General features: G+C 56.8%; 1 protein-coding gene across 1 annotated transcript in view; it reads right to left on the reverse strand.

The window, feature by feature from the left end:
- Positions 1 to 2,632: 2,632 nt before the first annotated feature.
- Positions 2,633 to 21,493, reverse strand: part of KCNK5 (potassium two pore domain channel subfamily K member 5) — a 34,307-nt gene continuing 15,446 nt past the window's right edge. Inside the window, exons 2-5 of the mRNA XM_065886163.1 lie at positions 7,464 to 7,575; positions 6,120 to 6,286; positions 5,642 to 5,810; positions 2,633 to 3,498 (exon numbers count right to left, since the gene is read on the reverse strand). Coding sequence (XP_065742235.1) covers positions 2,633 to 3,498; positions 5,642 to 5,810; positions 6,120 to 6,286; positions 7,464 to 7,575 — 1,314 coding nt within the window. The remainder of the gene's footprint in view (positions 3,499 to 5,641; positions 5,811 to 6,119; positions 6,287 to 7,463; positions 7,576 to 21,493) is intronic.

A 21,493-nucleotide genomic window follows, 5' to 3' on the forward strand; every position in this document is an offset into this window, starting at 1 on the left:
AGAGAGAGAGAGAGGAAAGTGGAAAGATGTTTTGGCAAAGGGATGGATGGTATCAAGTCATTACAGAACCTGTTGATATTTTAAACACATATGATCCTTTATAAATGCAGCCACACCCTCATGAAAAATGTGCTTCATTCCTGAAATCACAGAACTGTAAACTTTTCCCAGCAGACTGAAGATTTTAACCAATGTCCTGTGTGGTGTGGGAAGGGGACCCTGACACTGCTGTGGAAGAGGCCAATTTCTAAACCGTTGAGACCACAAAGTCTGACAAATCTTCCTGTTAAATGGATGCATATGGGCCCAGCTGAGCCTGTCCACTCTTCTTTCACGTCCTTTCCAGCCCACAGTGCCCAGCCCTTGAGCTCAGAAGGCCTGATCTCCGGGGTCCTTCCCTGGCCCACCTTCCTGAACACAGAGGCCCTTTCAGGGGACGCCAGACGTGCCACAACAGAGCAGGTGATTGTGAGCTGGTCATGGGGGCTGCATGGGTTTGAACCCAGGCTCACCATCTATGGAGATCTTCCCTAAGTCACCTTTCTGTGCCCGTTTCTTCGCCTATAAAATGGGGATGTAATACCCACCTCACAGGGCTATTGCAAGATCAAATGAGTCCATTCACATACTATTGAGCATAAAGCGTGTAGAACGGGGTCTGGCAGACTGGCGACATGAGCTGCTAGCCACGGTCCCCCCACTCCTCTCCCCTGTCCTCATTCCAACCTGTTAACTGTCACCTCCTCCAAGAAGCCCGCCCTGACCACATCTTACGTAGCCTGCCCCTTCTCCACCTCCCCACCTCTTTCACTTTCTTGTCCCTTCCACACCACCCCAGTTCTCCCCTTGACTCTCAGGCTGTCCTCAGTCCTCCCAGACTGCCCCCCCATTTGCCCCCAGCCCCTCTCCCCCCACCCCGCAATAGCACGCATCAGACTGGCTTGTCCATCTCATGTTTTATTGTAAAAATGTTAAAATAAATTACATTTGACATCATTGCCAGTATGTACATACAGTGTGTGTGATTCCAGGACAGCCAGCAACACCCCAGCCAAGTGGGGTCAGGAAAACTAAGAAGAGCTCGTTAAAACATTTCACAGAAAAACAGAAGGCCGCTCCTTCCCACCCTGATGCTGGGCCATCATACCCCTGGGTTATAGGCTAAGTGGGGATGGGTGGGGTTCTGGCCCTCTTTGGTCCTGCAGCATTGGGGAGGGGGTTGAGAGGCAGAGAGGGTGTCTGGGTGGCACCTCCTGCCCAGCATCCAGTCGCCTGCGACCAATGCCCCTCCCCAACTCTGACACCATGACCTTGGCTGAGGTCACCGAGAAAGGCCCAACTGGGTTGGGGGATAGGAGGGTGAACATTGGACATCCCGATCCTTGGGACCCCACTCCTGCACCTTTTCTCCCCTCTGGCTCTGAAGCCAACGAGAGAACAAAAATACAGCAATTCATTTAAAAACTAACAAAACACAACATGCAGGGCAGAGTGGGCTGGCCCAAGGGTGCACCTCACGAAGAAGCCAAGAACTCTGCCAGCCCCTCACCAGAAACAGTCCATCTGCAGTTTCACATTATCTTTTGCTCCTCCCATTGCGAATCCTTTCTTTCTTGCACAGACAGACGGACAGAGACACACACACACCAAACAGCAGCTGGAGGGAGGAGGCTGATTCACATATTTGGACATTCCCCACTTGTGAGCCAAGAGTGATCTGGGGAGCGGTGAGGTCACGGGACGGAAGGGTGGAGGCAGGTTCAGCCGGAGCTGAGCCCACTCCTGCGGCTCCCCCGCTGCCAGCTCCAGGAGCCCCAGCCTCTCTTTCTGCCACCACTTCCTGGGAGGCAGAAGCCCACGCCTGCCATTGCTTGGCCAAAGGGGGTCTGGGACAGGGAACCGGACTCTGGGCTGTGCCCCATCCCAGTAAATCCACCAAGGGCTGAGATGCTGGGCCACACTTGGGACTTACTCTGAGTTCCCCGTAACGGGAGTGTTTCAGCACCTGCCTGTTAGCTCCCCTTCCCCAGATGGCCTCCTCCCTACTGAGGGCTGCAGTATGGGCGACAGCCAGGCGGACGAGGTGGGACTGGGGGACGGTTAAACACGTGCCCCAGGCGGGGCCCCACTACTGCTGAGGTGCTGAAGTGCCCAGCCCCCAACCCCACCAGGGTCTTACACCACCCTCACCCTCTCTCTGGCTCAGTGCTGGGCGCACAGGAACCTGTTAATACTGGTGAACTCAAACGGCCAAGGCCCCCAACCTAAGAGAACCGTGAGACAGTCTTAACCGAATGACTGGGCAACGACCCACGCAGGTGCAGGCCTCCCCGGGATCAGTCCTGCCAGCCCACGCGTCCGTGAACCACCAGATCCCCCAACCATGCTCAGGACAGACGCCTCCCGCTGCCAGGGCGCCCGTTCCGCTGGTGAACAGAGGCCCTGTCCTGGGTGCCCCATGTCTGACCGGTAGCATCTAGCTGCAGGGGATGAAGGTGAGGAAGGCCCCTGGCCCCCTACTCCCAGTTCCAGGGCCACACCCCACCAGGGGCCAGGGTCCCAGCCACAGTAGGACACCCCAGGTTGAGGAGAAGAGAAGCCATGGAAGGTGGGGTGGGGAGCCGGCCCCACCTCACGTGCCTTTGGGGCAGTTTGCCTTGTTGTACTCGTTCATAAGCTGTTCGTAAGGCACGGAGAGCTCTGACTCAGTGCTGGTGAAGGTGGACTCATCCGACGAGGGGAACTCGCCCAGGTTCAGGGGCACCTCGGCCGTGGCCCCCTCCTGGGGCCTCTCCTCCCCAGCCAGGTTGTCCTCCAGTGAGGACTTGGAGGTGTCCTCGTCCGAGAGGCCGGCCTCCTCGTTCACAAAGGTGATGCTGACATTCTGGAAGATGAGCGGGTGGTAGTCCTGGGCGTCCCACGGCTCGCCCTCCTCGCTAATGCGGTCCAGCTGGTTAATGAGCTCCTCAGAGGTCGGGGAGCCCTCCTCGGGGGGCCCCGCCCCGGCCTCCTCGCCGGGTGGCCGAGACACATGGCCTTTGCTCCTCAGCGTCTGGGACACCTCTTCCAGGCTGGGCACACGGTTCTTGGAGTAGACCACCAAGGGGGTCAGGGAGGTGGGCAGGGCTGTCAGCCCACCCCCCTGGGGCCCCAGGCCCGGCCCTGGGACCCGCTCCCCACCCCCGCCCGTCTTCATCGCCTTCTTCCCGATCTGCTTGATGAGATCGTTGTAAGTCTCCTCCTTTTTCGACAGAAAACTGAAGATGTTGACGTCCTTGGACGCTGCACCCCCTGCCACCTGCAGGGCCTTCCTGGAGTGTGGGGAGCTCTCGAAGGACTCCTTCCGGCGCCGCCGCCGCTTCTTAATGGCCTTGTGCACCTCCACAAACATGCTTACCTTCCAGTTGACAAACAGGGAGAGCCAGGCCAGCCCCAGGTAGATCCAGAGCTCCACGAAGTAGCGGTACAGGGCGTGGTAGTTGGCGCTGGGGTTCACACCTGAGGACGGGTCAGGAAGCCCAGAGGGTCAGGGAAGGGCCAGCGGGGACCCGGAAACACACAAAGGCCAAAAGCCGTGTCACCTGAAAGTGGACACAGCGCAAGAACACAGAACACCGATACGGATGCACCAAGAAAGAAAGGAGGCCTGTGCTAGAAGCCGGACGCCCCATCGTCCCGAGAACCCTGGCCTGGTCACTCACGTGCCTGTCCCAGACCCCTGCCTGAGCTTCCTCAACTATCAAAGGTCAGGAGAGTGTCTCCCTGGGGTGGGGGAGCTTCAAGGGGGAGGGGCTCTGGGGAGGCTGGTGATGGAGCCGGCACTCAGGTCAGGAGCTAAGCCATGAATGTCGGCCTTTCAATGATTCACCGACACTGACACTTGGCTGTTTTGTGTACTTTTTGGGTGTACGTGTTACAGTTCAGTTAAAACCTGGTTAGAAAGTAAGTGACAGGGCAGCTGGCATCCTTAGTGGGGATGGACTCACTAAGTTAATATAAGTGAGGATGACAGTTGGGCCCGGGATGTCCCAGAGCACGGGTCCTAGCAGGAAATATCCTGGACAGCCTTGATTCTCCTTCTGGTGACGTCTGGCCTGCCTCCTGACTTCCTGTATCTACCCTCGTCCTACTGGTTCCTCCTACGGCCTGGAGCGCTCTGCCCTCTCCACACCCCCACTTCCGTGGCCAGGCTCCAGACACCTGCTCCAGGGAGCCCTCCCAGGTCACCCTGCACAGCTCTGGTCACTCCCCTACCCTCCAGGATCACGGAGATTTCACTTTACACTTCCAGGCATGTTGATCCATATTATTACGTATCCTGCGTCCCCCTTCCTGCCCTGAGACTGGGAGAAACTTGGAAAAGGAACTGGAGGAAGGGGGCCACTTCCGGAGTGGGGCTCCCTTAGAGCAAGGGCTGTCTCCCTTGCAGCCAGGAGGTGCTGTCAATCTTGCTCAGGACTCCGGTCCTAAGCAGGTTATGATGACAACCGGGGCACACTAATATAACCGGGCCCTATCCACTGCACCCATGAATAGCAACTCATCTGATTGTCCAAAACCCTGTGAGGTATGCACCGTTACTTTTTTTTTTAAACCAATTTTACAGATGGGGAAACTGAGGCAGTGGTTTGGTGTCTTGCTGGAGCCGAGAAAGTATGATTAAACACCCTTCCGTGCTTCCCTGATACGAAGGGTCCTCCTTAGCCTGCTCTGGGCCCCAACAGCTAGACAATGGCAGGGCTGTGCGTCCTTCTAAATTTCTCTCTTAAGACAGCAGGCTCAGATCTGCCAGGGTCAGTGGAGTGTTCAGGCCTCTCTTTCCTGCTTCTCCCACCCACTCAGCCGCCCCCTCCCAGCATTCCGAGTCTCCCCTTACAATGGGGCAGGAGGGTAGTGACCTGTCCCTGGCCCTAGGAAGGGGGAGGGGAGAGATCGGAGGTCCTGGAGCAGAGGTGAAGGTCAGCTGGGCAGGGCAGCAGGCACTGAGGGAGCAGCCACTGGGCCAGTGCAGCCATATGGGGCGTCAGGAAGATTAAGAACCAAGATGCTGTGCAGGCCACAGGCACAGGGACATGAGTGGCTGGAGCCGACAGACAAAGGGGCCAAAGAATCTTATCGCCCGTGTGGATTAAGTAGGGGAGGAGTGGGAGGGAGGGAGGGTCCGGGCCCCGAGGGAGCAGGGCAGCTTGGGGGAAGGCCTCTCTGGTCTTTAAGCTGCCAGTGGCAAGAGCAAAGTTTCTGGTCTCTGAGCCAAGCGTCCAGCACAGCCCCCTCAGCGCCTGGGAATGATGGGAGGAGGCAGCTGTGACGTGGACCCTGCAGGCAGAAGGCTCTACCTCCAGCCCCGAGTGCACCTAAGCACCTAAGCTCAGGAGACGGGGGAGAAGAGAGGAAGAGACCAGACGCCAAACACGAACAGAGAAGAAGGAGGGAAAATCCACGTTCCAAGAAAGAGAAATAGAAAACGTCTGCAATTATTCTGTGCCTTGGTTTCCTCTTGCAACTGGCAGGATCCCACTGGGTGGAGGCCCAGGACACTGGACGCCTACCAGGGCCCCCGGTAAAGGCCAGCTGCATTGAAATTGGAGGAGAAGCAGAGAAAGACAGGGTGGGGAGGCAGAGGCAAAGGGGCAGGACTCACCGGCCACGAAGTCGCCGAAACCGATGGTGGAGATGGTGATGAAGGAGTAGTAGAGGCCCTCGATGTAGTTCCACTCCTCTGTCACCATGAACACGAAGGGTGGGATCACCAGGTGGACCAGCACGCCCCACAGGATGAAGATGGCCGTGCACGTGATCTGCGCCTTGCGCTGAGGGGAAAGGGTAGGGAGACCAAGTCAGACGGTGGTGGAGACCGGGGGGAGCCCAGCAGAACACCCAGAGGGCCGAGGAGGCAGCCAGAGGTGAGGCCGGTTGGGCGCCAGGCCTGGGAGGCTCACTGCCCAGGGGAGGGGGGTGGTGGTGATGCTCCCAGCCTCACCCAGGAGGGCAGCGGGCTCTGAAACTGCTCCCCTGCCACCTGTCCTGACACTTCTGTCCAATTCTTAGATCCTTTCCACCCCCTCATCACCTGCCAGGGTCCCCCCATCTCTGCCCAGGACCTAGGGGTGGGGACATACCAGGCTCACGCCTCTCTTGGTGAGGAACTGGCCCAGCCTCTTGGCACGTCCCCCGAAGAACTTGCCCAGGGCACTGATCCATGTCAGACAGAGTGGCACCCCAAAGAGACCATAGAAGACACAGAAGAGGCGCCCGGCGGGGGTCTTGGGGGCCACGTTGCCATAGCCTGAGGAAAAAGAAGAGAGTGAGGCCAACAGAGCCACGGCGGGGGTGATGGACCCGGACTCGGAGTGGCACCTGCCTCGGCCGCCCCCGCCACACACCCAGCCCGAGGAAAGCCCATTCCCTAAGACCACATGACACTGATTAATATCAATGCTTCAGAAGTGAAATTTCCCTTGACCATGCTATGATCGGGATCATTTATAGCAACTATGACGGTATGTCTCCTCCGTCAGACTGGGAGCTCTCTGAAGGCGGACTAAGCCTCCACCATCAGCAAGTCCTCCACGAGTCCGTATGGCACCCTTGCGCAAGCTACAAGGTACAAGTTAGTAGTTTCTCTGGGTAGACACCCCAGAAGCACTGTGGTAGACGGTCTCCAAAGACGGCGATTCTTAATTCCGTCCCTTCTTATGCTCACATCCAGCTGGCCTCTGATTCCCCTCCCTCTGAATCTGGGCTTTAGTGACCTGTTCATGGAATGTGGCAGAAGGGACCCTGAGTCAGTTAAGTCCTTATCAGAAGCCTTGTTGCTTCTCCCCTTGATCTCCTGAAATGCTCACTTTGGGGAGTCTCCCTCTTGAAACCCAGCTGCCATACTGTGAGATGCTCAATCATCCCCAGCTAAGCTCCCCAGCAACAGCCAGCATCAACTACCAAACATGCAATAGAAGAAGCCATCTTGGACTTCCAGCCAACTGGGCTTTTTTGGATGACCACGGCCCCAGCCACTCCAACTACCACGGCATCAGAGACCTCAAGCAAGAACCAACCAGCCAAACCCCATCAACTCACAGAATGGCCAACAATAATAATAAATTGTGTTTTAAGCCACTAACTTCTGAGGTGGTTGGTGATGCAGTCATAGATGACCAAAACAGACACCCAGACTGGTGAATAAGCACGGGGTGCATTTGTGCAGTGAGCAACCTGCTCGAACTCTGGCTGTCAAGCTGTGTTGTTTCTACTCCAAAGCCCAGGTCAGGACTTCTAGAAAATAGTCTCCTAAGCATGGCCAGTCACCAAGGACTTACTAAATCTCCAGGGACGTGTCAGAAGGGCAGAGTGCAGCTGGCCTGATCTTGACCTTGACAAGGCCATGTGACCAGAGCTGGACTCTTACAAGATTCTGGGGAGCTCGGACGTGGAAGTAGGTATCCTGAAGGTCCCAGAAGACTTACCGATGGTGGTAATGACCGTGGCTGCAAAAATCATTGCGTTGGGCCAGTTCCAGTTGTTGAAGGTCTGGTTCCCTGTGATGGCCACACCCTGTCCTGCAGCATCAGATACTATCTAAAAAGAGAGACACAATGAAGGTCAGAGAAGAGGTCAGCACTTTATAAACTTCCTTATAAGCATTCTTATTTAATCATCACAATAACAAAGTGACAGTTACTGTCTCCAATTTATAGGTGGTGAAACATTTTATAGAGGATCAGAGAGGTTAAGTGATTTGCCCAAGGTCACACAGCTGGTAAGAATATGAACCCTGGCAATCCGGCTCCAAAGTGCCTTCTCTCACTGAGCCAGTGCTTCTCAAACTTACTAGAATCACCTGGAGGACTTCTTAAGTACAGCCTGCTGGGCCCCACCTCCAGAGGTTGATTGAGTAGGTCTGGGAAGGAGTCAGAGAATGTGCATTTCTAACAAGGTTCCAGGTGATGCTGATGTTGTGGTCCCGGGACCACAGTTTGAGAACCGCAGCAGACTCTTCTGCCTCTGAAAGAAGGCAGATGTGATGCAGACAAACAGGAGGACCTCCGGAAAAGCATTCTACTGCAGGGTTGGCCTGGGAGGGACCGCCCCCCACACCCGACATGCCTTTCACCCCCACTGTCAGGACACCTGCTAAGGTCAGCTCGGTAAGCTCTTGGGTCTGTCCTCCGAGGGCGGACGTATCAGCTGGCCTCCTTTCTCCCATGCCTGGGACTGTCCTCTCCCCCCTACAAGCTCCCCCTTCCCTCCCTTCTCTGGATCCCTTTTTCTCTGCCCTGGGCTGAGCAACTTCAAGGTTTGGGCCAGGACAGGTCATCAGAAGATGGTGTGTACTTTTCAGGGTGACAAATTCATGCTATGAGTCCCCACGGAGCTCCCGGCAACTATGGGTAGCAGCAGGTGAGAGGTCACCTGGGGAAGTACACTGGGAGGCACCCAGAGAGGCCTTCCTTAACTGTTCCAGGAACACAGGCAGCTGCCAAACCTGCTCACCGCCCAGGCCCTGCCCGTACCCCATCCTCCTGCGCTACCTCCCTTCACCCACACCCACCACTGGCAGGACCCGGACCTCAGAAGGTGGCTCCCGAGGAGGGGCCAGGATCCACTCTCAATTTGGGGTCCTGCCCCTGCCCCCTAGGAGAGCCCCAGGATGGACCAGCTAAGAAACCAGAAACTCAGCCGAATTGCCTCTAAAAATCAAGCCTAGGACCGAGAAAAGACAGGAGTGAGGGACGGAAGCAGGAGGGAGATGGAAAAACCGGAGTTCTCCCTGCGGCAGGACTGAAGTTTGGTGAGAAAAGAGGGAAGGGTGGGTTGTCCTGAAGGAACGTGCAGTTTGCAGCGGCAGGCCTGTGCAAACGGATCTGCAGACTTTGTAAGGAATTTTCCATGATGACGTGCTCGTCTGACAGGCCGTCAAACCACAGGGCTCACCGCCCTGCCTCCCCCTGCCATTTCCTGAGCATCTCTCTGCAAAGTGGGAAGTGGGGGCGGCTGCCTTCACCTGCCCTCAGAGAGCGGCCGCCACTTCCACGCAAAAGCACCAGGACGTTCAGATACGAAGAGGCCAACAGGTCTATCCTGTTGGAGGTCCACTCAAAAGGTTTTCTAAACCATGAAATCCACGTTCGAAACAGGAGAATGAAAAGTCCCAGGGCCCTGAATGTTAATGTTAAACAGATGGCAGGGAAAGCAGAACTACCGGCTCCCTTTGGCCACAGCCTTTGTTATCTCAGATATCCATCTTCGGGGGGGGGGGCATGGGGGGGGGGTTAGTGCAGCATTGTCAGGAAGCACAGCCCAAGACGGATGACAACTGACCAGGAAATCGTGGGCCTGGGGCACCACCCCTGGTCATCCCCATGGAATCCCGGAGGAACAGGAAAGATGTCAGAAGACAAGTTGCCCCCCGCCACCCTACCCCCTGCCTTCTCATACGAACGAAAAGGGTGGATTCTAGAAACTCAAACCTGAACTCTTGCTGACTCTTCTTTGGAGACAGCAGAACGTTTGGCATATTCAAAGAGGAAGTGGTGGGCACTGGAAGCTACTAGCACAGGTTCACCAGAGCAAGTCGTGCTCAGCTAAGTGCATCTCCCACTCCAAAGAGGCTGCAAAGCCTTGAAGTTCAGTGGAATGCAGTCAGTCTGGATAGCAGCAAGGCAACTGAATAGATGGGCTTAAAGATATTCACGTGGACAAGACAGAGAAATGTAGGGAGGAACCAGGGTTAATCCGGGTCCACGTAAAGGCAGATAAACAACCCCAAGAAGTACTGATCATTATCTGCCTGGCCTGAGGTCTCCATTAAGCCAAAGGCCAGGCCTCTTCAGCCTTTTAATCCACAACACAGTAAGGACAAAGATGGCTGACCAGTTTCATCTACAAAGGATGCAAAACTGGGACAAGGCTGGGGTGGGAAGATAGCTAACACACTGCAACGGCAGTTTGGGACTCAAAATCATCTGGACTGGAAAAATGGGCCCAAACTAACAAGACATGGCTGTCTTTTAAATTTTTCATGTCTTACACTTTGGGTTAGAAGGCACTGACCCATACAGGGTTGAAAGGGAAAGTCCTTGGGTTTCAGCTGACCACAAACCAACCAACCAACACTGGTATGGCTGCCAAAAGAAAAGCAAATACAATCTCAGGCAGTGTCAATACCTTCTCTCTTCAGGGCTGGGAGGCAACGAGCCCACTGTCCTCTGTAGGTGAGGCCACATGGGGGGCACTCTGCTCCATTCTTGGGTGTCGGACTTCATGATATGTTAACCGGTGGGCCAAGGTGCCAGAGGGAACGGGGGTGGCTGTTTTGGATAACGAGCTACCTCAGAATGGATTGCCCTTGGCAGTCCTCCATTTCCGATCATGGAAGAGTGTTTAGACCCAGGGAGACCAGCACACATCAGCGATGGTGAAGGTGTGACTGGAACAGGGGTTCTCAACTGGGGTGGTAGCACCCTCTGGAAGTGTTTGGAAATGCTGCCTATGTGCCGGGCACTGGTCCGGGCACCAGGGGGAGAGCAGTGAAGGGACGAAATCCCTGTCCTCCCCACACATCTACTCTAGTGGATGCTGGGGGTGCTCCTGACATGAGGCGAGCAGGGACCAGAGAGGTGAGATGCCCTGCCACCCACAGGACAGCCCCACACGCCACGACCACGCTGCCCCCACTGAGATAACACTGGATGGATTGCCAAAGGTGATCTGTGACTTGGGAATCGCTTAGTAAGGGCTAAGGAGACAACAGACGTTAGAGCTGGCAAAACAGGGTAACTGAAGAGGGCATTATGGTTGGGAGCTTTGCAGTAGAAAAGCTGGCTTCCTGCTCTTCACCCCACCAAGGATGTGTCCTTTGGGGCACAGCCCTCAGACCCAGCCTCTGCCCTGGGTTATCAGGGAGCCACAGCCCCACGTGCTGTCCCCCTGACCTCCATTATCTCTCCATGGTCACCCAGAGCGGGGGCAGACAAAGGGGACATTCTGAAGGGCCCTAAGTCCCCCAGGGCCAGAAGCACCACTCACCCTGACAACAGGCCAGTGGCGGTAGTTATGTCCACTGGTCAGGTCAGGAGACTGTGGCTGAGAGGTTAACTGGCAGAACTGGGCCAGGTTCTAGACTGTCTCTTGCAAGTCAGCCGGGCTCCCCACCTCTCTCCCTTCGCTGCTCTCCCTGTCCCTGGACGCCCCCAGCACCCCTGTTGTTGTCTTCGCTCTGCCCACGAGTCCCAAGCAGCTGGCCTGGGAATCAGCCTGGCTCCATCCCAATGCTGGGGAGACAGGCAGGATTTTAGGGCTGCCGTGCATCAGACGCCTCTTGTTGGGGCTTTTCTATATGTTCCCTGACGGGCTCTTCCTGCGATTCTGCCAGGCATCACTTGACAGAGGAGGAAAGCTAGGCTTGGGGAGCAGAGGTCCGGATGTGAACTTGGGCTGCCTGCTCCCTGCTCCCACCCCGTGTTGCTGTGGCTTCAGTCGGAACACCTCACTGGTTACGGTCAGCGTCCCACTGGCCGGTGGAGAGGTCCCCCAGAAGAGAGGGGCTTGACCCAGGACTGAGGCCATCCCTGGGTGAGGGGGAGCCACTGGACACAGCATCCCGTCCCCCGGGGTTAGGGAAACAGCTTTCTCAGGAGACGGCCCCTGTTCAGTCACAGGATTCTTTAACTTGGCTTCCAAATTCACACAAGACAATATCTTCATTTTCCACATATCCCTAGAGAGTGATGGGAGAGGGGGATGCCGCACACAGCCCAGGCCCGCCTCTGGTTTGAGGATGGAATAGAGCTCTCCTCCCCACCCGTCACCCTCATAATAAAGCGGCTGTGATTTACTGAGAGGTGCCTTCAGCTCATCTTTAAGGAGGAAAGAATCCTGCTGGTAAGACACCATCATCTTTTCCATTTTGCAAACGAGGACTTAAGTCTGAGAAGTTAAGAAAGTAGCCTAAGGTCGGGATGCTAAAAGCAAGGAAGCCAGGAGTAGAGCCTGCCTCATCTGGGCCCTGGCCGCTGGTACCCCACCCCTGTCCCACACAGGCCACAGGAAGGAGGCCAGTGCATACCTCCACCCCTTCGCACCACCTGGAAAAACAGTGCCCTAAAACCAGCCCATCCACTCAGACCTGAGCCCTCCGGGGGGAGACATTCCCGCCCCTGCCTGTGGCTCAGGCAACATGCTGCCCCAGACACCACCCTCCCAGAATCTCGCTGTCCATGCAATCTGGGTTCCCCACGGCGCCTCATCCCCCAGGGGTCCGGGGTTTCCTGTGCGGAGGCAGTGCCAGGCCTCCCCATCCTGGAGATTCATTCTGCAGAGTTGCAGGGAGGGCACATCCTGTACCTGCTGCCCACCTGCAGACACGGGCAGCGGGGCTGAGGTCGGGCCTTTGCCTTCATCAGGCCAGTGGGGAAAACAAGTCCAGGTGGCAGCCTGCCTGCGGACAGCAGCTAGGGGCACCCACAGGGCCACCGCCCTGCCTGCCTCCAGCTCCCGCGGCAGACCTCATGCTCAGGTCACAGGGGCCCCTTCCTGCCATGTAGGATCGGCCTCCAGGATGCCCTGGATGCCAGCCTCCACCGGATCCGCGCTGCGTCGAGGTACACAAGCGGACGCCCCTCACCATCCTTGGCTGCATCCATCCCTAATTCATTCCGCCTCCGTTCACTTGGTCCCTCCGGCCTGGAAGGGGAATGAGACCAATGTCATGTGTGCACGGTGCTTGGCGGAGTAGGAAGAGCCTTTAGTGTCCCTCTCACCTGGCCCTCCCAGCCACCTTGGGAGGTGGGCAGGGCATGGTGGATTCCTCCTCCTTTCACAGATGATAGCTCCTATTTGAATAGTAGCTGATATCTGAGCACCTATTTTATGACAGGCACAATCACAGCACTTTAAATCACTCGGCTTGTTGAGTCTTTACAACCTTGTAATGTAGGTACTCTCACCTCCATCTACAGCTGAGGAAAATGAGGCACAGAGGCTAAGTAAGTAACTTGCTAGGCAGTGGTGGAGCCGGAGTGTGAACCCAGGCAGTCTGGCTCGTAACCCCTGTGCTGTCCACAGCTGGGGAGAGGGGACAGGGGGTGCAGGGTGGGCTCCTCAGCTACAGAAGTGAAGCCGGGTCTCTAGAACACAACCAGGCAAACGCAAGGGAAACATCCATGGGAATGCAGAGACCACCCCCCAGAAGGTAAGCTCCATGAGGGCAGGACTTTTATCTGCGGTATCCCCAGAGCCAAGGACACTGCCCGGCACATAGTAGGTGCTCAACAAGCATTTGTTAAAGAAGTGAGTAAACGAACTTGAATGAATGAGGATATCTCCTCTGACCTTGACTGGCTCACCCTCTCATGTCCTTCCTTCAACACCTTCCTAGCATTATTCTGCAGGTGGATTTAACAAATTCATCAGCAACAAGGGGCAGGGCTTTATCCAGCAAGAGGGCGGGAAGCACAGTCAGACCCCAGTAAGAGTGTGGCTGGCGGGGTCAGGGGGTGAATGCAGGGCATCCGACGTGTCGGGGGGGAGGGAAGGTGGGGTCAGCAGGCTGCAAGAACAGAGGGCAGGGGGGCTGAAGGTCCTGGGGGTCGGGGGCTGGGAAGGGGTGAGGTGAGGGAGGCAAACAAAGGCCCCCTCGTCCAAGAGGGCAGAGCGGGTGGCAGTGGGGCTGGGAGAGTCCCTGGGGTGACTGGAGGGACTGTCCCTCCTGCAGGAAGGGGAGGCCTGCCCCCTCCAGAAACTCTCCTAGGGGGCTGTGGACGTGTGGAGAACAGGGAAAGGAATATAAAGGGGGGGCGACAGGCCTCTTTCTCGAACCAGACCTGGCCCTCTCCTGGGAGAAGATCATGGAAATGTGGGGCTGACCTGGGTGTGACTTGGGCAGGGGGCGGTCCTCTCTCAATTGCTGGCACCAAGTCTCTGGGTAAGTAACAGCCTATCAGCCTTAGTTCCTCCATCTGCCAAAAAGAGCACCTACCCCAAACATGAAAAGCACCTAGGACACTGGAAGCACTGAATGAACGTACCTGCAGTCAGTGTCACGAGGAAACCAGACCCAGTGGTGACCCGACACCCCGGGGGGAAGACCGCTTGTCCCCAAAGGTAAATCAAAGGTCGAGGGGTTTACTTCTCTGCACCTGCAGGACAAGCCTGGGTGAGAACAGGGACACCGAAGCTAGCAGGTAGGTGCTCCTGGGCCCCCGGACAGCGAGTCGGGGGACCTGGGGGTCGGGGTGTGTGTTAAGGCTCCCCCTGAGTTGGCAGAGGCACACCCAGGATGTGCCACCCCATCCGTCAGAAGGCCCATCTCTCCGGACCTCTGCCCGCCAGAGGCTCCCCGCCACCCTGGCCGGTTTCCCGCACAGCCAAGCAAGGCAGGCCGGCTGCGGAGGGAGCAAGGCCACACGCTGGTCCTTGCGCTGCGTTCCCCAGGTGAGGCCGAGGCCAGGCGTGGTGGCTTCTCTGAACCCCGGTCCTGAAGCCCCCGCCAAGCTGCCCCCAGCTTCACAAGGCAGCCGAATGCCCATCCGCCCCCTGCTCTGGGCTGGGCTCTTCCTTCCTGCGTGTCCACATCTGTCTGCACGTCCATCTGTTATCTAACAAAGAACCTCCTCAGGGTAGGGGGCCGAGGGAGTTGGGGGCGCTTCTGAACAGAACAGACCGAAGTGGAGATTAGTAAACCTAACGCAGGCACTTTTCAGGCAAATATATTAAGAGTTTGGGCTCGTTCAGAACAATGTTTTTGACCTTTAACACCACGAACTGATGAACAGATAAAGGGGGCAGGGGAGGGCCCCAGATCCCATGTACTGGGGCTCCCTGCCGCAGTGTAAGGAGGGGGAATGGGCAGGCAGGGGGCTGCGGGTAGAGCTCACTCGTCCAGCTATTTGGCCAGCCCTCCCTCTGACCGTCTTTCGGGGACTGTTGGCAGACCCAAAGTACCTTGGCAAGAAGGTGAGCACCTGTTACCTCTCTTATTCCCAAGACGAATTAGAGGACTGAAGACTATTATCAAAGCCCTCAATTACCTTCACTCCTCTCACTCTCCCTCTCTCGCGCTGACTCAGCTTCTCAAACCTTCCTAAAGCGGGGGGGGCGGGGGAGGGGCATCGGAATTGTTTCCAGATGCTAAACTGAGGCTCAGAGACCTTGGATACCACCCGGTCCCTGAGGCAGCCGCTCTCATTCCCAGCTGCCCAATGGAACCACCTGGGAGTTTAAATAAATACCATGCCTGGGCCTCGCTCGCAGCTACTCTGTGCGGTGGACCTGGGCGCCGAGTGGCTAACAAGCTCCACAGGTGATTCATCCCCTCACCGCTGCCTAAGTGGGGGTGATGGGTGTGGGTGCCGGGCTCAGCCTTCCAGCTCCCCATCCAGGAGGGAGGATGCGCGGGCAGGGAGAAGGCATCCTCGGTATTCCTCCCGCCCTCTCCCTGCAGCCCAGGTGACCAGGTGTGGCTCGGGGGGCGGGCCCAGTTTATGAGTGGGGCACTGGCGAGGGCCCAGTGGTGCCACCCTGACACCTACACCAGCTGCAGGCCTGGCTCACCCGGGCCCTGTCTCTCCCAGGAGGGGAGCAGGTGTCTGCAGGTCAGGTGCAGCAGGGCCGCACCTCATCTCAGTTACGACCAGACCTGGGCTCTTGTAATGTGGACTTGGCAGACTTCTGGTTTGCTTATCTGCATTTTCAGTTTTGCTCCAATGCCTACCCGGATATTTATAATGTTTTTAGCTGAACGAAGGAAAGACAACTTGTTGCAGCCTCTGTTGGTGCACTAGGAAGTCAATGTACAGCCAGGAAGACCCCGGTGCGGCTCACGTTGCTTACCGAGACCCTCCAGGAACCCTTGACTTCCGCCAACGTGACTTCTCTGTAAAATGAGGAGGTTGGCCTATGACTACAGGGGTCCCCCTGTCTGGGGACAATTCACATTTTCCTCTGCCTAGAACCACGACTTCAGGGCCCAGTTCAGCACCTCCCAAGCTCCAGGAAAATCCACAGCACATTCGAGAAAATACATTTTCATTCTCAGGACTCAGCTCACTGGTCACCAGCTCCAGCTCTTCCTGAGCCCCCGGCAAGCCGGGCTGCCCGAGTCAGAAGCGAGCCCTATTCCTCATTCCCTCCCAGATCCCACTGCAGGATGAGGAAGGTGCCTCACTTCGCCTTGGTCCCTAAAGTAACCTGCCTGGTGCTGGCCAGGCTGCCCTCCCTCAGCCCAGGGAGGAAGCAGCCAGCCAGAGGACGCGCCTGGTGTACAAAATACAATCCCCCCAACCCCAGAAACCCACACACCCTCATCAGGCAAGGTGGAAAGTGTATCCCACCCTCACCCTCAAGGCACGCTCGAGGGGTCCCTACAGTACTGCTTCTTAACTTGGTTGCACGTGGAGATCACCCAGGGGGAGCCTGGGGAAATACTCATGCCTGGGTCCTACCCGCAGCGATTCAGACAGAAATGGCCTGGGGTGTGGACTGGGAACTAGGATGCTTAAAAGCTGCCCCAGGTGACTCTAACATTATGTACAGCCGATTTCAAAACCACTGCCCCAGACCCGAACTACCTTCACTCCTTGTTAGGGGGAAGGCCTAGTCCAGCCCCGCCCCAGGGGTCAGCACAGCAGCCATGGATGGATGACTGTCCTCCCATCCACCCTTGGGCTTCCCCTCCTGGGCCATCTCTCAGCAGCCTTTGCAGAGCTCAGAGGTGCTGCAAGGTCTCACGCTCACGGGGGAAAGCCCGTGCCAGAGGTGAGCGCGTTTTCAGCAGAAACCTCTGGGTTTCCGACTTTCTCAGGCCCGGGGGCCCTGCTTGCACTCAGGAGGGACAATGAAAACAAGGCAGGTGACCCTGCCCCCATTGTTCTCAGGCTGGGACGGTAACACTCCCCCCTCCCCCGGGGCAGCTGGGCGCCCCTCCCATGAGAGCTGAGGCCAGGGCAGAGCAGTGCAGGGACTGGCTGCCCCCGCGGGTGGGCTGCGGGGGTTTGGCTAAAACAAACAGACGAGGGCTGGTGGGGCCTGAGCTCAGGATGGGACGTCAGCAAGTGTTCTCAGGCACCTGGAGGGCTGAGCTGATGAGTGAGACTGGAAATCCCTGCGTGTGCAGACCCAGGGGACCTCAAGGACCCAGTCCCGGTTCCACAGTCCTGCTGCCTGAGAGCCGGCCCTGGGGAGTAGGAAAGAGCCCCCTCCCACCCAAACACACACACCAGATAACCCCCTGGAGCCATGTTCTGAAACTCCACCCCCTGCCTCATCTTCTGAAGCGCTTGGGGCAGGGGGAACGTGCAGTGAGGCTTAAATGACAAGAGGGGCACCTTTCATCCACCTGCAGCTTCCCTACCCCCAATTCACAACCACTGCCCTGCTCTGGGTGGCTGTGGCCCGACCCCATGGCCTTGTGCTAGTATCTCTTCCCTCTCTGGGATGCTTGGCCTGGATTCATGACCTGGCCCCTCCTCTGCCCCCAGAATCCAGATCCTGGGAGTATCTGACATCTTTCTACTTTGACTGATGCCAGCAGACATCTTCCTACTAGTGGGTCAACAACTCGAGGGCAGGAAATTACTCAGCCAGGACACCTCAAACATGCCAGGTGTGCAGATTACCCCCGTCCTTCCCCATAGGGGTATGGGTCACTAGGGAGAGAGAGATCCACGCAGAGGGTTCGGCTCCTGGCTTGTCCTTTCCAGGCAAGCCGGCAAACCTCTCTGGGTCCTGTTCAACTCCTTTGTAACAAGGCTGAGGAGGGCAAAGCCAGCATCTCCCGCCTCCTGGCCAAAACCCCATCCATTCATCAGGCACCTTTCATACCTACCACTCCTCTGGCCCTAATTTCATCTGAGACTCAAGACCCTGTGGGCAAGGCAAGCAAAATGGATATTGTTATTCCCACTTTGTAACTCAGGAAACTGATCAGAGAGGGCTAGTGACACAGAAGAGCTCACACAGCAAGCTGATGACAAAGCACAGAGAAGAACCAGCCGGAAGCCCTCTGACTCTCAGTTGAGGGCCCTTTGCACCAAACAAGCAAGCCACCCATCCCCCTTCCTGGGACAGGGCTCAGAAATGCCAACCGAAGTGGATCAGGGAAGGTGAGTGACGGGAGACAGGCAGACACGGGTGACAGGTGATGGAGAGCTATAAAAGGGTGTGCAGTCACACCCGTGGATCTAATCCTGAGATGATTTTGGATGAGCGTATGCTTTGCTCCCCCCTCACCCAGAGATGCCTTAGGTTTACCCCAACCTGATAGTAGGGTGGAAGGAGCAAACACAGGAAGTCACCAGCTCCTCAAGGTTTCTAAAAACAGCCCTCAAGCAGGCCACAAAGGAGGTCGCAGGAACTGCTGACCTGCCATCTCCCCATCCTGGGCTGATGACCTGAAGGAGATTCATCAACAGCTCCGCAGCCCCACCCTGTCTGTGCCACCCTATGCTTCCCATTCTCCAGAGCCCCTGCCCACACATTAGCCTGGACGACACAAGCTGCTGATCCACTGCAAAGTCATACACGTCAAGTTTGGGACCCTCTGCAGGCGGCACGGGGGCAGAGCGGGGAAAGGCCTGGCCTTTGGAGCAGACACGCATGGGTTCAACTCCTGGCTCCATCGCCCACCAGCAGGTCACCTGGGGCATGTCCTCCCACCATCTGAGCTTCTCCTTCCGTCTCTGGAAAGCGGGGGTACCGAGACTTCCTTGGGTTGGGGTGCAGATTACGTGAAAATGCACAGCTTGGTGCTGGGCATCCAGGATGCTCACTGGGTGGAAAAGTAAACTGGGAAGAACAGGGCGGTGGGGAGGCCACCTCCATTCCGAGGGTTTGTGCCCGGGCACATACCTCCAGAGCTGTGAACACAGAGCTGGCCAGTTGTCACCTGCAATGCCCTCCTTCCTGGCGACCACCACCTGGAAGATCAGGGCTTGGGACGGTACTTATCGCCCCATGACATTCTATCAGGTATCTGCTATCTGGCCTACTATTTATCTCCCCCGAAGGGACTACAGGCTCTGAAGGCAGAGATTTCACTCATCCCTCATTCCCAGAACAGAACCTGGCACCAGTAGGTACTCGGTATTTGCCAAATGACGACTCAGTCTCTGAGATGTATGCCTTCCACAACCACGCTTCCAGGGCATGAAGATGGGCGAAGATGGGTGCTGGTGCTGTATTTAACATGGGTTCTGGCTGGATGAGGTGGGCAGTCCTGGCAGGTGCGGCCACCCGGGGTGATGGCTTTGTGTTTCTCTGCCCAGTGCCTTTTCCTCACCTCACCCCACCCTACCTGTCTGCCAGGCCAGAGACCCCAGAGGTCCTAGCCCTGGTGAGTCAGCTGCGCGGCAGACTTTGGAACCATCAGGATTCCTGAGGAAGGAGGCCGGCAGGCGGTGAGAGGGGGTGCCCAGGATGGGTGTCAGGGTTGAGGGCCACAGGTCCGCCCCACACCCCGGGCCCCATGCATGCAGCTGCTTCGTGGCTCCTCCAGCAGAGGGGAAAAACGATGCTCTGTTTCATAAAGCTCTCCTGAGCCCTGGGAGCTGCCAGCCCTGTTCCTCTGGACACAGACGCCTCCCCTGGGCCCCCTTGCTGGGTTCCTGAGGACAAGGCTCTCCAGCAACTGACACCCCCAGATTCCCCCTCCACGGGATGAAAGCTGCCCGCAGCCTCACCACATTCATCCCATCCGGGTACACCCACGCCCTTGGGAGAAGGATGAGGCCAACACCCTCACCTCTTACCCAGCAGAGGACAGCACCCCAGACCACCGTCAAACTGTCTCCACCCAGGGGCCCAAAAAAGGGATCCCTCCATCTGCTCCTTCCCCTCTCCCTTCACCTGTGGCTGGCAGCTCCGGGTAATAAGTAACTGCCCATCCTTGAAGGCTAGGGTTCTGATGATAAGGGATTATTAAGTCTACCCACTTATTATAATTTGTTTAAGACGACCAGATGGTTAAACTGTAAACCTCTTCACTAATGGGAAAAAAAAAAAAGAAAGAAAGAAAAAAAAGAAAAGAAAACAGGCCACGGGGATACTAGGCGGTGGTGTTAATCCTGCAGGAGAGGTGACAGCGGAGTCTCGCCATGCCTATGAAGTAACCCTCCAGGCCTGTTTATTACAAACCACCGCTTCCCCCCCAAACCTGGCCCTGCTGCCTCCAAGCATGACCCAACCCCCACGCCTCTCCACGAAGCCCCCTGCAGATCCTCCTGAGGGCCAACCACCTGTCACAAAACCCTTCCTTATTGTCTGACTCTAACCTAAATCCCCCCGGCTGCAGTCCAAGCCCATTTCCTTTGGTTCAGTCTCCAGCTGGAGACGGACAACAGCTGGTCTCCATCGTCTCTGGAATAAATTGTACAAGAAACGACCAGCGAAACGGCACAGGCATTCTGGGGTGGATGGTACTCTTTGCAGGGTGGGGGGCCTTCTGCCTCAATGGCAGATCAAATCCCAGATCAAATTTCACCACTGGAAGACTGAGTCACAACTAGAGACAAGAGCAAAGACAGACCACGACGCTGACAACTTTGAACATCACGAGGCCGGATGCAAGGGGGGTTGTGCCCTGAAGTGAAGACTCCCCAAGCCCCAGACAGCCGGACACAGATCTCTCACCACACCAGTTGCACCAGGGGCTCCGGCCACCAAGGCCCCTATCTGGAGATCACAGCGATGAGATACAAAGGAGATCCCCAAATACAGTGGGAAAGGAACAGAGCCTGATCCATGCAACCGGTGCCCCCCACCCGCCTCCCCTGCCACAAAAGCACAAAGGCACAGCCGCCTCAGCTTTTCCACCCTGCGGGGACAGTCCCCCACCCGCCTCCCATCCCCGGCTGACTGGGGCATAACCAGGGTGAAGCAACAGAGAGCTGTTTTGTGCTGAAGGTATGGAAAAGTACAGCGAGCCCTCCTCGCACAGAGAGGCTGGGCTGAGGTGAGGGGTGCTGGGGTGGGGGGTGGTTAGGAAAACCTCCCATCCTCCAACCTGGGGCCCAGGACCAGGGACAGGCTGGGCCACAGGAACTGGAAACTCTCCCGATGGCACATCAGCAGAGTCCTGACTCTGAGGCAGCCCCATTGTGAACCACGGGAGGCAGAAAGGACCAGCACCACGCCTTCGACACACACATTCTCTCGCTCCCCTTCAGCCGGGCTGCGATTTTACACAAGAGCATTTGCTAAGGCTGCCTAGCCCCCTAACACCCACCCCGGCTCTGGCAGCCCTCAACCTTCCTAGGAGCGCGCAGGAACATTTGACACCCACGCCTGCACAGCGCTAGCTATTCCTCAGACCTCAGTTTCATTACTGAGCAAACGGGAGTAATGCTATCTCCCCACCAATTCACAGGGCCATGGGTCCAAAGGCTCAGCAGGTGTGAACGTGAAGAGCGTGAAGTAGGTGCACCAGCAAAGCTAGAGATGCCCCTGACTTTGAACTTCTAGTTTCTAAACACCCACTGCCGTTGGGGGTAGGCTTTCCCCC

Source organism: Phocoena phocoena, chromosome 10 (assembly GCF_963924675.1).
Source record: "Phocoena phocoena chromosome 10, mPhoPho1.1, whole genome shotgun sequence".
Taxonomy (NCBI): domain Eukaryota; kingdom Metazoa; phylum Chordata; class Mammalia; order Artiodactyla; family Phocoenidae; genus Phocoena; species Phocoena phocoena.